The sequence below is a fragment of the Nelumbo nucifera genome, chromosome 4 (assembly GCF_055504915.1).
Source record: "Nelumbo nucifera cultivar China Antique chromosome 4, China Antique-T2T, whole genome shotgun sequence".
NCBI lineage: Eukaryota > Viridiplantae > Streptophyta > Magnoliopsida > Proteales > Nelumbonaceae > Nelumbo > Nelumbo nucifera.
This window is the reverse complement of record NC_142652.1, coordinates 23485340-23503827: the sequence shown is the minus strand read 5'-3', so window position 1 is coordinate 23503827 and position 18488 is coordinate 23485340. Positions and strand designations below refer to the sequence as shown.

The 18488-nt window shown below is 35.6% G+C and overlaps 1 protein-coding gene and 1 long non-coding RNA gene across 3 annotated transcripts; both read left to right on the top strand.

Moving 5' to 3' along the window:
* Positions 1-3509: 3509 nt before the first annotated feature.
* LOC104597798 (uncharacterized) lies at positions 3510-5732 on the top strand. Its single transcript, XR_735250.3, has 2 exons — positions 3510-5155; positions 5405-5732. It is a non-coding gene; the product is annotated as an uncharacterized LOC104597798 (long non-coding RNA).
* A 5891-nt stretch (positions 5733-11623) lies between these two features.
* On the top strand, positions 11624-18116 carry CDF1 (cell growth defect factor-like protein (DUF3353)). 2 transcript variants are annotated; one of them, XM_088904525.1, is made up of 5 exons: positions 11624-11861; positions 12122-12204; positions 14497-14879; positions 15501-15577; positions 17798-18116. In XM_088904525.1, the coding sequence occupies exons 1-5, from the start codon at positions 11803-11805 to the stop codon at positions 17799-17801; spliced, it is 606 nt and encodes a 201-aa protein (XP_088760651.1). In that variant the 5' UTR covers positions 11624-11802; the 3' UTR covers positions 17802-18116. The 2 variants fall into 2 exon arrangements, with proteins under 2 accessions (XP_088760651.1, XP_010257819.1); XM_010259517.3 differs by lacking the exon at positions 17798-18116 and adding an exon at positions 16077-16355.
* The last annotated feature ends 372 nt before the right edge of the window (positions 18117-18488 follow it).

Here is an 18488-nt window from a genome sequence, read left to right as displayed (position 1 = left end):
TTACTACATAATTTAGTGATGAATTTTGTAAAAATATAGAATTATCAATAATATGAATATTATTAAATGGACTTTTGCAAAAAAAAAAGACCAAGTTTGGTCAATTGACAATTTCAATTATGTTTTAAAAATAAAAGCAGATTGAGTGAGTGAGAGGAAACATGATATTTTTCGGACAAAATTACCCTTTTGTTAAAAACAGAACCCACCGAATCCAAAGAGCATTCATGATTCATTCATTCGACTCCATCCATTCAAACTGTGGTTGGCTGGAAGCATCTCCAAGTTCGAGTTCAACTCCATCCATTCAAACTACGGGTTGCTGGAAGCATCGACTCCATCCATTTAAACGACTTTAGATTAGAAGCATCAATTCCATATAGCTGGGAAGCATCAACTCGACCAATTCAAACTGCAATTGGCTGGGAAGGCTCCATCTTCAAAGCAATATCCCTCCTAGTCTGAGTTCGAGTGATTTGGGGTCCTATTCTTCATCCAAGTTTGAGTTCAAGCAATTTGGAATCCCATTTTCCATCGAAGTTTGAGTTTGAAATTACTGTTTGATTGCTTGTCTTCTTGCAAACTTCAGAGTTAGCAAGAAGGGGTTTCTTCTTCTAACCTCGATATGGGGTTCCATTCCCTTTATTTTTTTTCTTGTTTCTTGTTTCCCCAACTCTTTTTAATTGGCCTAGGGAGATTTTACATAATTTATTTTTTGTTTCTTGTTTCTTTGTATTTGCATTTCGTTGTTTAAGTAATTGATGTGATTCATTAGTAAATTCTAATTGTGTATTCTTTTGTTTAAAGAACGAAAGAAATCCCTTCCTCTCAAAATGCAAGTAAATGATGATTTAGTTGAGTATTTGCAATATTTAAGTAAAAGAAATAAGACTTAAAAATCAATAGAAAGTTGGAAATGAATGGTTGCCAATAGTCCACCATCAGTTAAAGCAATTAGGTTTTTTTTTTTTTTATTAATAGCACCGTGTTTCATGTATTCTTCATTCATTTGGTTGATGGATAACTAGTTCCTTATGCAGTTACTAATTTTTAGTGCTATAGAAAGTTAAACTCCCAATCTCCCACCTATATGATGAAATGCCTAAAAGGAGAAAACTTTGGTTGTTGAAAGCCAACAACCTAAGTTGTTGGGAATGGTCATGGGCATGGTATGTTAACCCATTCAACCCCTTTCTAACATTCACAGTAGCCAACAACACCCAATTTAGACAAGTACAATTAACCAAGAACATTATTTGTTCTGATTTATTTCCTCTTTAAATACACCTAAAGCCCTTTTCTTCAAAGAAGCTACAATTTCTTTTGACCAAAATATCAGCATATAATAGCTCATAAAATGAGTTAATATACATAGGACTCTAGAACCTGAATTATATAAATGGCAATCATATGATGATTTGAATGCTGAAAAAGTCCTCGAAGAGGCACTAGAGGCATAGATTTATGGGCATGCACAAACATGGCTTGTATGCTTTAACATCGTGGAATGACACCTAATAGATGCATGATGCAATTGGGGTTTCTAAGTCTATAAATATGAAAATCATATAGAACCAAGAGGTTCGTTGAGTTCTAAATGGTTTTGATGGTGTAACTACCTATAGGGGGGTAGATGTTCAAAACTATAATTTATGTTTCAAAATTGCAAACAATTATCCAGTTTGTTTAGTGCCTGATGGTTTCTAAGTCTGTAAACATATAAGAATCATAGAGAACAAAGAGGTTTAGTGGGTTCTAAATGATTTTGATGGTGTAACTATGATGCAGATGGGTAGATGTTTGCAACTACAACTTATGTTTCAAAAAGCATTCAAAAAAATTATGTTGCAAAATTACAAACAATAATCAAGTCTATGTTATGCTGGATGGTATCCAACTTTGTAAAAAGCTATCCAGTCTGTGTAATGCCGGATGGTTTCCAACTCTACAATAAACCATCCATTCTTCTCCATGCCGGGTGGTTTATACACTTGTAAAAATCATATACTACCTTATGGAATGTTGAACTTTAGATGATTTTGAGGGTGTAAATACTATTTTATCATTTGGGGGGCTGAAATTTACAATTGCAATTAAAGGTTCAAAACTACAATAAACCATCTTATCTATGTAATGCCGAATGGTTTCCAACTCTATAAAACACTATCCGGTTTGTGTAATGTCAGATGGTTTCCAAGTCTAAAACACTATCTGGTCTATGTGATGCCCGATGGTTTCCAACTCTATAATAAACCATCCTGTCTGTGTAATGTCGGGTGGTTTCAAACTTTGTAATAAACAAACTGGTCTTCCCCATGATGGATGGTAACTAAATCTGTTAAACACCACCCAGGTTGCTCCATACCAGATAGTCTAGGCACAATATCTATTCTTGTTGTTGATCATATAAGTAGATATGTAGTTTGGGTATTAATCATAAAGATAAGCATTATGAGCTTTACTCCACGGTGCTGTTGTACACTTGCTTTGAAGATGGAGTCGATGCTTCCCAACCAACCGTAGTTTGAAATGATGGAGTTGATGCTTCCTAGCCAAATGGAGTCGACGCTTCCCAATCTGAAGTCGTTTGAATGGATGGAGTCGATGCTTCCTAGCCAGTTGCAGTTTGAATCGATTGACTTGATGCTTCCCAACTAGATGGAGTCGACGCTTCCCAATCTGAAGTTGTTTGAATGGATGGAGTCGATGCTTCCCAACTAATCGCAGTTTGAATTGATCAAGTTGATGCTTCCTAGCTAGATGGAGTCGACACTTCCTGATCTGAAGTCGTTTGAATAGCTAGAGTTGATGCCTCCAATCAAATGGATGGGGTCGAATTCGAACTTGGAAATGCTTCCAATTGAATGGATGGAGTCGAATGCAAACTTGGAGAAGACGAATGAAAAATGAATGCTTTTTGGATCCGTTGGATTCTGTTTTTAACAAAAGGGTAACTTTGTCCTAAAAAAATAATGTTTTTCTCCCGCTCACTCAATTTGCTATTATTTCTAAAACATAACTGAAAATGTCAATTGACCAAACTTGGTCAGTTTTTTTTTTTTCAAATAGTCCTTATTAAATCTCTTATGTTTTGAATAAATATTTTAAATTTAGTATATAATTTTGTTATAATATTTAAATAATTCTGAAAATTTTAATTGAAACTTTCTTTGGATAGATATAGATAAAAAGTGGGGGATAGAATAAATTGGAATTAGAGATAGTTTAGGAGAGAATCTCTCTACCAAGTTAGAGATTATTTAAGAGATAAATAGGAGTTAGAGATAATTTAGGAGATAAAATAGGAATTAGAGACAATTTAAGAGAAAATTAGGGAAAGTGGTGTCATTTAGTTAAACATTAGAAAATCAAATCTCTTTCTTTATGCTTGTTATAAATAGTTGAGCCTATGTAATTTTCTTATTGGCTTAATAGATAATTATGTAGAATCAAAAAAATAAAAATTTAAAAATAAATAAGAGGTTTAGAGTAAGTGACGTGGAGTGTATTGCTATATATATAAAAAAAAGCTCTTGAGTTATGACGATGACACCAAAATGCAGATGGTGACCTATCGGTCTCTCATGGGTGGGTGCGTGTGGGATAGACATTTTTTGTAGCATTACGTCCAACTGTGCTAACATTAACAACATGTGTGGGGTTCTGTCTTGACTCCTGAGTAGTGTTTCGTGAGGCTTTCCTGCCTCGACAACGATACATGCTCATTGCCGTTCAAGCAACGAATATCAATATGGCCTGGCATGTGTTCGACAAAATATCCACGCGCTACAACAGCATTGGCCGCCTGGCCGGTCTCTGTACGTGCCTCTTTTGTAGCTGGAGTGGAGAGCCCTTTGCTCGGGCTATGATATCTATCCCTTTTTGCCCAGCTAAGTTGTATTCTTTTTCCTTACATCCTATGAATATTCATCACTAGCACCTTAATGACAACGTAGTTGGTTCCATTGAGAGATGAAAGATTGAACTACCTCATGATAATTGATCCAGGGGAAAATCTATGTTTTGGGCAATCAAAAACCCCTCGTATGAATATCACCCCATAACTCCTTTTTCGCATTCAATACATGCAAGATTAGCCAATGAGTCAGCGACCACTACCTTCTCCATGAATATATATTAGCCAGAAGGCAATATCTATATATACCCTCTTAATTCTAGGCTGTGCAGTTGTGCGCGCTTGGATGTTGAGGTGAAGATAGATCATCACCGAATGGGGGTGTGTTACATCAGTCTGGCGCATATACGTCTCTGAAAATGTTCTCTTAGATCCCTTTCTTTACAATCAAAGGAAGAAACAAAGGTGTAGAGAGAGAGATGAGCAAGAAGAGGCATACAAGAAAGGAAACATAAGAACCGTGTTTTAGAGAAATAAGAAAATAATTAATTTGATGGGACACACAGAGGGTATACATGACATGAAAGCCCAGCTCCCGATTTTAAGTTGAAATGGAATAAGGTCAAGAAAAGCGAGGTGTCTTTATCCCAGTCCATTAATTCTAATATCTAAATACATGGTGTGTGGACAGAGTATGGCAGAATCAAGTGGGAACGTTGTGCTACTCTGTCCACTCCATTGTTTTCAAGAATCAAAGACCGATCGAAAGAGAACGACTACCGTGCATGTCCACTTCTCCTCTCCAACATAAAAGATAAATGGTGCTCTTTCCAATGGGTAAACGCCAAACCCTCTTTTTGTTCCACCTCCTTAAACCCAATGCTGTGGCATCATCTCTACACAGAGAATGAGAGATGGCAGCCTGCTTCCTTCCACTTCCACCACTCTCTGCCTGCCCTGCCCCACCCCACCATCAAGTCCTGTACCTCTCTCAACTTTTTTGACCACAGTTTTCTCCATCTCCACACAACTTAATATCTGTAATCTCTCCCTCTCTCTCTCTCTCTCTCTCTCTCTCTCTCTCTCTCTTGCTTCCACTCTGATCTCCACAATATAGGCTGAAGGAATCATTGTAGCTATTATTATATTGGAATATGGTTGGATGAGATAACACTGGTAAATTGAACATAAGGGCATTTTGGGAATCAAGTGAGCCATATAAGTCTACTACCTTCATAGCTCATCACTCATCAGCAGCCGCCAGCCAGGAGGCCGTCCACCAACAGTTTTATCATTCAGGTTTGGTCTTGGTCCCTCACTTGTTCTTCCCAAAACCCTCTCTTTACATGGTCCATTCACCTCACCTGCCTTTCTTTTCCATTTCAAGCACTCAAAACTTCTTTCATTCTTTTTTGTTGTTGTCAGAAAGGTCCATCTCAGGATCTTCTCTTGTTAAATATTCTTAATTAGTTCTTTAGTACGAATCTTGAATAAGTCATCCTTCTTGTTTAGTTACAGATTTTAAGGGTGATTGTATCTTAATTTCAGCATGGAGATGATGGGTCTGGAGAGGTTGGTGGTGAATCTGAAGTCCAAACTGAGATCCCTGCGGATAAAGAAGCTGTACGATAAGATCGAAAAGAGTGAGAGCATGAGAGTAGAGATTAAGAGCAGGAAAGCCCAGAAGCTAATAGCCGAGACTCTCAAGTTCGCAGATTCACCCAGGAATAAAAGCTATGCTTTCTGACGGTCTAATTTGATTAAAAAAGAACTTGCATTTACCAGTCACCAATGTCATTCCTCACTTTCCCTGCCTTCAATATATTGTTCACCTATCCTGCTTTCAAGCATTTAATACATTATTCTTAGCTATTAATCTTCTTCTCAGCCGATGCACAGTCCCTCCCTCGTCTCAAACAATTTAAGCTATTTATTAAGTGCTCGTTTGGCAAGTCTTTTTGAGAAGATCTTCTCGTAGCTCAGACACTTAATAGACGCATTAAACTTTTGACATAAGATCTGGGCAGCCTAAAGACTATTTGGCAGACGCGCATCTTTTTGTGCATCGTTTCAGGTCTTTCTGTGTGAGATTAAAACGCGGAAGATGCGAAAAGTTTTATTTGGAGTTTTCCGAAATCAGCCCACAATGGGCTTCCCAAATCTTTTTGGCACCCCATCTTTTAGCGGTGAGATCTTCTGTGTGCCAAACAAAAATAGACCGATTTTCGATCTTCCCAATTTACAAATAACCAAAAATCACACGAAAAGACATGCCATGTCGATGTTTATATAATAGCAGAGGAAATATCCTTACCCAGAAGGAAAGAATAACAGATGTAATATTATGAAATCCATCAATGGTGATGGTGATTTACGTTAGTTATTCTCAGTTTCTAAGTTGTTGATTTTGTGTAATATATCTTAAATGTGCAAGATAGAAGAAAGGACATTATCTATAGGAGCAACACACGCAAGGCCTAAATGGTTCAAGTCCCTATGATATTGGTACTTGTGCTGCATCAAAATTAATGTATAAATGTATAGATACATCAAGAATTATCATCATCATTATATATGCTTCGGCCACATGAATCCTGTTTCACCTTTCTTCCCATTCTGTTTGAGTTCGGCTTAGATGATATATTTGTGTTTTATTTCATAGGATGATATGTCGAAAAATGCTGTTAGAAGTTACAACTGTATAGAAGCCGATCTCATTCTGTTTAGTGTCATGTATATTATTAAATTATAAACTCTTAAATCATTTCTTGCTATTGATCTATCATAAGATATCACTTTAAATTAAATCTCTATGTTTGGACATGTCATTGTAAATGAAATCATTTATATATGCATCCAAAATGGGTAAACATGGATTTCACAAATTTGAGTGCATTATGAATTCTTGAGCGAGGTAATCATTTTGAAACAAAGATGCCAGTGGATTTCTACACTTCATTAAAATTGTTTGTTTTAGGGGTTGATCCATACTTGAAGTGTGGACATGATATTTCAAAAAAAGGCAGCCCTAAAATTCATATGGTTGGCAAGGTGCCAATTGATTGGCTGATAAGATCTCCTGTTGATTGTAGTAGAGACTTGAGATTGAATCCCGCCTGAACCAAGGTTAAGGTTTGTGTGTTACTTCTGCATTCCAAATTTTGAATAGGGTTCAAAGTCGATGTAAACACCGATTTGGCTTTTAAAATTGTGGATGGGCTGGACTGGACCCAGGGTTAAGTACGTGATCGTCAACCCATTAGAAAATTATCTTGATTGGTCTTTTGTGGCCCTTGGATATTAACAATTTCTTCTTCTGGGCCCAATATATTCAACCGCATCTACACGATTTATCTGAATTTGGTTGTTATGGGTTTATATGTTTCTTTAATTTATAGTGGGTTCATGTGTTTTTAAACTTATGTTTATAAATGGTTCAGGCAATAGTAATAACAGTGATGAGGAAGCACAGCTTTGTTCTATTTGGCAGACATTAATATTATATTTTGCAAAGATTCAACATTCAAGGATAGAGGGCTGTGGTTGTTTATTCTGACTAAAAATTGGAATACTATATAATGTTTTAGTACTTTTTCCAAACTAAGCCTTAAGGCAAATGTTCAGTTTGGAAGGAGTACAAATACAAATATATACAATGTAAATACATACAAAACAATACAAAATGTAATGTTTTACACTTACATATTTGTATTTGTACTCTTTCCATACTAAACCTTAAAGTAACTGATGGTTTGTATTTGTATCTGTACCAATATCAAGTTTTTTAAAATCAATTCAGAGAACGAACTTGTTAGAGGTTCGGTTCTCGGGTTGAATGGTCCAACCGTTTGAACCGAACAGTTGGTCCATTCTGACAAAAAATTTAAAAAACAGTCAAAACCGTCAAACGGTTCAATTGTCTGAGTCAGCGGTTTATTGATCAAATCAATGTTTTTTTTACAAATATCCGGTTTTGGAGAAAAACAAAATCAGTCACCTGACCGGTTCCCGATTTTTCCAGTCCGATCCGATTTTGAAAACTATGATTTGTTCTCTACATTAGGTTCCACGTACCAACTGATGGTGGTCCACTTGGTAAATCATCTACTCGGCTACTCGCTTCTGCCTAGCTGCGTAGGTTTGGGATCAAATCCCGTTGAAGGTTTTAGCAAGGCAAAAACTTTGAACTTTCCGCATAGGGACCAAAAGATGTATTACTGTACTAGGTTTTTTAGCTTGTCTTTAAAGAATTGGTAAAATATGAAAACCTCTCTTAAAATTTCTGGCAATCATACAGTCCTCCTTTGATGAGGTTTCACTTTTTACAAAAACCTCCTCTATAATTTACCAAAAACCTGCATTTCTCTCCCTTTCATCTTTATTCCAGTAATGAGCACTTCAAAGTTACTAAATTACGGTTACAACTTATTAGGGAATCTTTCAATATAATTTAAAATGTCAGATTTACCTTTCTAAATTTTACTAGACCTAAAATACTTTATTCTTTTCAATGAGATTTTTTAATTAAAAGTGAAAAATTCTTTTAGGGGTATTGTAGTAATTTTCATATAAATGGATGGATGTAAGTGTAAAATAAGTTTTTTTTTTTAAATAATGCATTTCCTATCAATGACAATAAAAAGGGAGGTAACTGCAGGGTTTTTCAATACTACAAGGGAGGTTTCTATAAAAATAAAACCATGGAGGAGGTTTTTATGATTGTCAACAAAAAAACTCGACCCAGAATCAGAACCACTCTGGCCACCCGTTTCCAAGTTGACAGTTCAATTGTCCAATTCAAATCGATGACCCTTTCCAACTTAAAAAATAAAAAATTAAAAAAGGTAATAATAAACGACCAAAAACCATTGAACGGGTCGATGGTTTGGTTGTCTGATTCAAATAAACAACCCCTTTCAACTTAAAATGCAACAATTCAGTACCTAAACTTTCAAAACATGGCAATCTAATACTTGCCGTTAACCCGTCTTTTAACCAGCCGTTTTAAGTGACATTTGAAAAGACACAAATGCCTTTTGATTATCATCTAATTTTATTTATTAGCTATCCAAACGTTGACAAAAATTAAACAATCCCAAATCCTTGCCTCTTCTATTCAAGAAAGTTGGGGTTAGGTTTCAATAGGCATCTTGGTGACCCCAACTTTCTTGAATAGAAGAGAAAAGGATTTGGGATTGTTCATTTTTTGTCAACGTTTAGATGGTTGATAAAGAAAATTAGATGACACTCGAAAGACATTTATGTCTTTTCAAATGCCACTTAAATGGCTGGTTAACGATAGATATTGGATTGAGATGTTTTAAAAATTATTGAATTATCACATTTTAAAGTTTGAGGATCAAAGTGGCACTAGGCTCAAATTACATGGTACTAATTGGGAATTCTTCCTATTTTTAAAACTTGAGTGGAAGGAAACTTTTAAACACAACACCACCAAAAAGGCCAAAGCTTTGTTTGAAGCTTCCTGAATTTCAGCCATTTTGAGCTTCCATGAGCTCTCAAGGCAGTCGATCGTTTTAGCTATTTGTCTTTTATTATCTCAAACATAAAAAGACCAAGGTGTTGTTTGACAAGTCTTTTTTGAAATATCTTTTGGAAGATCTAACAGTCAAAACACATAATGGGCTTTTACATAAAAATCTTGGCAGCCCACAAACCATTTGGTTAGAAGCGCATCCTTCTGCACGTCTTTCCATATGAAAAAAACGAGAAGTTCCATTTTTAGCTTCCCGAAATAAGCTCGAATCGAGCTTCTCACGTCCTTTTGGGGCACAAGTAAGGTTCAAAATATCGATACGCCCGATACGCCGATAGGGGCATATCAGGCGATATTGATACTTTTTTTTTATTCAAAACTGATTCAGGGGGGAGATTTAAGGCTCCTCTATCCCTAAACCAGCTAGAACCCTGATACACCCACTATAGGGGCGTATCAAGGAGTTCCTAGAACGATACGTATCGGCTGATACGTGTCGATACTTTGAACCTTGGGTGCAACCCTTTGACGACTAGATCTTTCTCTAGCCAAACGGGAAAAAACCAAAAATGTGGATTATCGGGCTTCTAAACAATCGATAACCCACACGAAAAGACATGCCAAACAAAGCCCAAATTTGGTCCAATGAAGCGTTTTTTTATTCAAATTAATTGGTTATAAGTTTTTTCGATGCGTCAAACCCTTCAAATAGGGTTGTTCATAACAAGACCCAAACCGACCAACTCAGTCCGATCCAACCCGAGTTGGCCCGTTTTTCTTCAGCACCGGTCAGTTTCGGGTTACAAAAAAACATAAACCGATGGTTCGGTTCAATTTTGATTTTCATGTGTGAAAACTGAAACCGAACCGACCCGAATCGACTTAGATATTATATATATATATAATATTTCAGATATATTATATATATATTTGATATATTTCAATTTTACTATATATATATATTTTAGGTATATATATATATTTCAACTTTATTTCAGAAATATACATATTATATATTAAATATCAGTTTTAATCCATTAAATTATTTTTAATTTCCAGGCATCCAACCTTTGCTTTTTTAGACTTGAATCCTTTACCGTTCACACTGAGAGAATCATTCACAAAATCGACTCAAACCGATTCAAACCGACCAGGCTGGTTTTACTTAGTACTGTGTCGGTTTCGGTTTCGATTTCATTTCTAGGTAAACCGACCAGGTCAGGTCGATTGGAAAAACGCCAATAAACCAACCCAACCTGACCCATGAACAGCCCTAATATATAATATTTTATAAAAATAAAAAAAACTGAAAAACCATTCAATGTTTAGTTTTGTTTACAGGTTTTCCAAAAATCAATCCTATCGGTTTGGTTTAAAAATTAGGCCTCCGAATCGTAAGCACCACCCCTAAACTGCAAGTTAATCGAATTGATCGGCCTAAATGAATATATATAATATTTTATAAAAATAAAAAGAACTGAAAAACCATTCAATCGAACCTACGATTAAATTGAGCCCATCAATCGGTTAATCGATTGGCTTCAATTCAGTTTTGTTTACAGGTTTTCCAAAAATCAATCCTATCGGTTTGGTTTAAAAATTAGGCCTCCGAATCGTAAGCACCACCCCTTCAAATCGTATCTTTGCTATATATATATGTTCATTTATGCCGATCAATTCGATTAACTTGCAGTTTTTCATATTGAATTATTGATTAATGAAAACCGAACCCATAGCTTCGATTTTTTTAAAATATCGAACCAATGAATTCAATTAACCGGAATTTTTTATTCGATGTCATCGATTCGATTCAATTTTTCGTCACCCTACACTACACGGCTACAGCAACAGTCTACAGATGACAACTTGCATCGCCCACACCCACATAACGACCGGGCTCACCACGCCCCACAGCAATTCATCTTTGCTCTCACAAATTGTTCTGATTTGTTCCTCACACCGTCCTCTCCTCGCAACGCTTCACAGGATCGTAAGTCGTAACTCACATTACGTGGGTCCCGCGACGGTATTAACGCGAACAGAACCTCAAATATGACTCCTACACACTGCATTTTCTCCCGATCGTTTCAAGACATTACCTTTGAATTGGAATTTATGTCTTGTGATTGATCATTGATACGCGCATCCGAGGTTCTAATCGATTTCTACAAACTATAGCCCTGCTGCACAATAGAACAAAAGATTCCAATCCAAGCATTTTCAGTAGTTTCTTATTCAAGTCATATAACCTCATGAATAATGAGACTTTCTAGAAAACGCGAGGGGCACCGTGCGCATCCTTACCTCTAGAACAACAACCCCAATCCTCATTAGTTTCCTTCCCTCCATTCCAAGCTCCCGAGCGCGGATTTTTCCAGCTTCGACTCCACCGTTAATGGTGTCGAAGACAGAGGGAAGTTAGAGTTTTTCTTTCGGAGCTACTTGTAAGATGGATTCCCTTCTGCTCAAAAACCCTAATTTCGCTCGACTTAACCTCGGGAAAAATATGTAAGTTCGTCATGTCTATTTTTCTGTTTCGACGTGAAAATAGTTCGATTAAACTTCAAATTACTCTCTAGCTTTTATGTAGTATGGACATGTTTTACATTAAAGTTTTATTGAAAATGGATAGGATGAACCTATCAGGCATCTAAATTCAATAATTTTATTTGGGGATTCTAAATTAGTTTCAACAAGTTTGAATTCTTTGTGTCTTGACTTATCCTATTATGTGCGTGTGCGTGTGTGTTCTCTGCTTCACTTTGCAGAAGTTCGAAGAAGCCGCCCATGAAAGGTGCAATAATTAGAAGCCCGAGATGTGCAATGGATGCGACATATGGCGGTAACTTAGGTAAGCCATAGAAGTTGTTCTTTATTTCAAAAGTGAAATCTTTTTCCTGTAACCCTTACATTCTGTTTAAAATCCAATAACTATCGAGAAATGAAGAAAGCGGTGATTCGCAACCTCTTTGGATTTTCCCCGAATTCTGAGAATAGGAAAGAGTTCTATTAAGATGTGTCCCCAGGAGGTTTTTGAATGCTTATATTTGTATCCTGCGTGGAAGAAGCGACTGTCTATTCTGTTTCCATGCAATTACTATGGACAATTTGTGCAAAGTAGTCTTTTTGAATGAGGAAACAAGAATGAAATCATACTAGTTGCCAGAACAACCCAAAAAAACTAAATTTCTACTAGTAACTACATTGTTCATTTTTACCCTAGGCAAGGCATGGCTGAGGCAACTGAGAAACGTGCTCAATGGATTTGGATAATGACACAGTGAAATATGCATGTGAAATGAAAAATGCTAGAAAACGGAACCAATTATATAATAAGATATGTAAAACATTTTATATTAAAATGTTTCATGTATCAAGAAGCCAAGAACTAAGCTAACTAGAAAACACGAAATGATAGTTAATTAGCAGCATAGAAGATAATAGCTGTTTCAGAAAAGTCTAATTCCCCGAGCACAAATAGTATATATCATACAAACTCCACACTATTTTGTAATGTAATCTCAGCTGAATAGGGGCCATTGCTTACTGCAACGGTAAACTCTTGGGCTGATAAGCATCACAGTAGGGGGGTCAAGACTGAGAGCAGTTGCTTAATGCAAGAAAGGGCCAAATTAGGAGACCAACTTTGGGTAATGACCCTTATGGCCTCATCCAAAAGAATGTTATATAAAAAGTAAATATCAAAGCTATCAAAGAGAAACCTGATCCTCCAATTGTTAACTAGGAGTGAAATAAATGATATGCGTACTTCATGCAAGTTATTTTTATATATAAATCTAAACAATTCATTTTAATTTAACATAATAAGGAATATGTTTATGATGCAAGCTGCTAGTTAATTGTATTGAACAAGGCACATCCACTAAGTGGCATTGCACAATCAACTTTGGCATACCGCCCAGTACCTTACATCCCAAGATATTTGCATATTTGCGTATCTTTCAAATGTAAAATATTATTGCAGTCCCCATTATTGAGCCCAAGAGACATTCTATGCAGTTTTTGTTTTCCAAGTTCTAACCACCTCTTCATCTAATATATTTACAATCTTCTGCCTTTTCCATTATGCAATTAGCCACTTTGTGCTAAAAACATTGGAGGTTAGGTCTGTGCCAAGTCCACTCCTCCTGAAAGCCCGGATGGCTGGAACCAACATCGGGTAATTGCCTATTTGCAAGATTTTATTAAATCAAAGATTCAAACTGATACAAGCATCCCTTGGAGAGGTGTGAGTTGCAACATCTCCCAACATAGTAAAAATGAAAACAAGTATCAAATTATAGCTGAGCTCAATTACAATTGTTCCCTATTTGCCCCTTGCATGGCTAAACAATCAGTCAATGCATTTGCTGATCTCCCCACCCACTGTATCTTTACACACATATTTCATGTTAGCCACTTGAATTTCTTGACATCATTCTTATAGCACCACAGAACAGACTTTGGGTTCTTCAACCGTCCTACTACCTCCTTGGAATCCCCTTCAATCAGTAGTTGCTCCATACCTAACTGATTTGCAAACTATACTCCTTGTAAGGCAGCTAGTAATTCCACCCTAACAGAGTCCCCAATTCCCAATGGACCTGAGTTGAAGAGTACAACATGTCCAACCTTGTTTCTCAAAACCCCTCCCATCCCAAAGGGACATGGATCGCCTTGACTGCCCCCATCAAAATTCAGCATCAATAAACCTGCAAGAGGGGGTGCCCAGCTTGCAATTACTCTGTTCTTAATGGAGGAACAACTTGCCACTGCTGACTAATTTCTCCATATGTCATTAAAGGAGAATTGGTGAAATAAGTCCAAAGATTTTAACCAGTGTTACCCCACACAGTCCTTTAATTCTTGTTGGATTCTATCCTTCTCTTGGAAGATTCTAGCATTCCTTTCCTCCCATACTGTAGAAATCAGAGCTGCTCTCCACATAATCCTTCCTCTTCTTTTAGGCCAGGCGAAGGTAGAAGGATCAAAGATCATGCTTACTTCTGGTAAATTCCACCTGCACCCAAACATTGAGAAAAGCCAATCCCATAATTTTGCAGTAAAGGAACAGGAGTTGCTTATTTACTTTTTTCTATAATTAGAAAACTCAAAGTTTTATGTTATTCTCTTTTCCCCATAGGAAACCCTCTTAAATTTCCAAGAATAAACATATGGGATCCTTACAAGCGCCTTGGTATAAGCCCTTATGCTTCTGAAGAAGAAATTTGGGGTGCACGCAATTTTCTCTTGCAACAATATGTTGGACATGAAAGAAGTGAAGAATCTATAGAAGCTGCTTTTGAAAAGCTACTAATGACCAGTTTCAAACAAAGGAAGAAGACAAAGTTCAACTTGAAAAGCAGGTTAAAAAAGAATGTAGAGGAGTCCCCACCTTGGATAAAGAACTTGCTGAGCTTTGTAGAACTTCCTCCAACTGAAGTCATTCTTAGAAGATTGTTTCTTTTTGCCTTCATGGGAGCATGGAGCATAATGAATTCTGCTGAGGGTGGCCCTGCTTTCCAGGTTTGTACAGCATCTTTGTTTCAATTATATATACTATTTTCCCTTTAATATGATTCAGGATTAAAGTTTCCCAAATTTAACAATAAAGGCAGGAGGATGAATGCATTACTCCTAGAGTATTGGACTCTCAGTAATAGAATTAGTGTCTTCCAATAAATGATGCTTATTATCAGACAGTTCAATCTAGATGTCCTAATTGAGCTGCAATGATATGATTGTCCTAAGCGTGGAGCCATTAGCATGTGTAAACATGGGTCCTGTTATATTGTGGTTTCTGATCCTTAGGCATGTGCCTTTTATTTTGCAAAAATCTATTGGTTTCTTTTCTCTGTCATTTTTCCATTGGTCTTAATTCTTGAGAAGCCTTTTCTGTGAGGTATTGGCTTGCTGACACCTGACCTTGAATATGGTTTAAATTTACTTGGATAAACCTTTTCCAAATAGCTGGAATTTAACATTCCTTCCTTCTCTTAAAAAAGGAGTTGGATATATCCTTGTTGTGGTGTAATTGGATATATCCCTGTTCTTTTTCTCAGACAAAAAAGAATATACTTGTTCTTGATATTAGTAGTGAACATCAAAGTTTTGACATCCCTCAAATTTATGTTCTTCTTTATGTAGGTGGCAATCTCGTTAGCAGCATGCATTTACTTCCTTAATGACAAGACAAAGAGCATAGCCAGAGCTTCCATTCTCGGGTGAGATTCAAACAAATTAATTAAATTAAATAAAAAGCATACTAGTTAGGTAGTGCTTCGTTTGTCAATAATTTTATGCCAAGTAACTTATCACACAAATTACTTGCTAATAGTTATAAGTTTCTTTTACTTAGCCTAATTTACTTAAGTTTATCAAAGCTATTTTGTGATGGGAAACCATCACTATTTTTTTTTTTTTCTGAAAAAAGTTAAAAGTAATTCGTAATGAACCAAACACCCCTATGTTCCTGTGTATTACGTTTTTGGTGATCTTATAAGGAGTGTTTAGGAATTCTGTTTTTGACAAAGGGGGGCATCAGTCAAATAATATATATTTTAAAACGCAGAAGTACCCCTATATCTTAGCTTTTATGATTAGTAGGGGGCAACTTGTCTTTTCGATTAGGTATACGACCTGTTTGTCAAATATGGGATATGCCCAAATCAGACCATTCTATAATTGCAAGTTTGTAACGTATATTTGCAATCCTGAATGCAGTTTTGGAGCTCTTGTTGTTGGTTGGGTATGCGGTTCTTTCTTGGTTCCTATGGTCCCCTCATTTTTACTGCAGCCAACATGGACACTGGAACTCCTTACATCTCTTGTGGCCTATGTCTTCTTATTTCTTGCTTGTACTTTTCTCAAGTGAACAAGGATTTTGTGCTTTTGACTTTTTGGCCTTTTCTAATACATGAAGTTGAGAACTAGATGGAGTTTATTTTTCGATGATTCGAGTCTAACATTTAGAAAAAAATGAGATGTGTGGTTTTGCTTTTATATCCTTGTTTGAATAAAATGAGATTAAATGTATCCCATTTCCATGTCAATTACATAACATCAAAAGTTAGAAAATAACCTTCTCCTTGAGTCCTTGTATCACTTAACTAATAACAGGGACGGGGTGCTGTACATTTAGCGGAGTTTCTGGGGTTTGTTGGGTAGCAGGGTCTCTGATTAGATTTCTTTCGACTTAGATGGTGTTTTAGATAATTAGATCAAGTGATTTTTTATTCATATGGATGTGTTTGCACGTAAAATGAATGATATCCTTAAAAATTGATATTCAACAAGGAAACAAATCACATTCTTGATTTTTCACTCAACAAATCACATATATATTTAAGAACTGAAGAAGAATATCATTTATTCGGAAAACCAAGTTGAACCAGTTCCGAACCGATAGTAATTGGAACCTTATATCAGGACTGGAACCAAAACCAGCCCAATCAGTTCAGGTCCATCAGGTTGGACCTGAACCATTGATAGCCCTCGGGTTGGACCTGAAAACAATTGTTGTTTATTCAAATAATAACTTAAACTTTAAATTTTGATACTATAATCTTAATAAAATCAATATAAAGATACTAAATTATTTATATGTTAATAAGTCAAACATTTTTAATTAATATTGCCTTATTTATTATCTATCAAATTTATTATTTCAAGCATGCATATATGGTAAAATTATAAAACAAAGTAATAAACCAAAATAAAATACACAATAAGTTCTTTTCCTGTGGGATATTCATTAATAGGTTTGAGGTAAAAGTGTCCATCACAATTTTTGTTTCTTAGTATGCGTTTGGAAACAATGCAAACAAGTGTGAATGTAAATATGTAGAGGGTAAAAACGGTTCATATAAATTGCAAAATTGGGTTAGTTTTGCACTTACAAATTTACCTTCTCACCAAACAGACTTTTAGCTGTAATGATGCAAACATGAATTCCAATAAAGTATATGTTTTATTTATTTATTTATTTTTTTATCAATAGCCCACTTGAATGCAAACTTATTTATTTTTTATTGATGTACTTTTACATCTTATTATCAATGACAAATACATTGGTCTGTTTTTTGTCAATGCATAAACGTAATGTTGCCAAACACATGCAAAACTGAACCAGAGTGCAAATTTACCCTGAATCAGGATTTCCACTCCATTTGCATTGTTTCCAAATGCAGCCTTAGGTTTAGTTTGGAAAGAGTACAAATGCAAATATGTTCAGTTTTGCAAAGAGTACAAATACAAATATGTACAATGAAAAGCCTTGTATTTTATATTATTTTGTATGTATTTGTACTCTACATATACATATTTGCGTTAAGCCTTGTATTATATATTGTTTTGTATGTATTTGTACTCTACATGTATATATTTGTATTTGTAATCATTCCAAACTAAGCCTAAGTGTCTCATGTTTCATGCTCTGTGTGTAGGTAGGGGTGCAAATGGATCGAATCATGATCCTATCCTATTTGGTCGAATTTGGATCACCCTATTTGGATCTTTAGATCGGATAATAGGATCCGAACAAAAATTAAATCAGATTTGAATCACCCCTATCTGATCCGATTATATGTTATATATTTATTTATATAAAAATATATAAAAATATATGTGTTATTTATTTATTTAGAAATAAATTATTTATATTGTATTTTTGTAAATTTGTTATATTATTTATTTTTTTAATAGAGAGCATGTATATATATGATGAAAATAATTAAACATACTTGTATTTTTGTTTTTCTTTATGGTATATTTTATTTTTTAATAATTTATTAAATTTTCAAGAAAACAAATCAGATTGGATCAGATTTGAATATCTGACTTTCTGATCGGATTCGAATTCAGATACATGTCTAACAGATCTGATCGGATCTGCAGTTAATAGTGTCGGATTGGAGTTGAATATACCCTGATTCGAATCTGGTCTGATATGTTTTTATCCCTATGCGTAGGGCTGTCAATGGGTTAGGTCCGACCCAACAGCTGTGAGGGTACAGAGAACTTCGAGAGAATCGAGAGAGACTTGAGAGAGAATGTGAGAAGTTGTGAGGGTAAAAGGAGGGAGAGGAAGAAGCATAAAAACAAACATGTGTCAGAAAATTAGAGTATGTCCTTTAA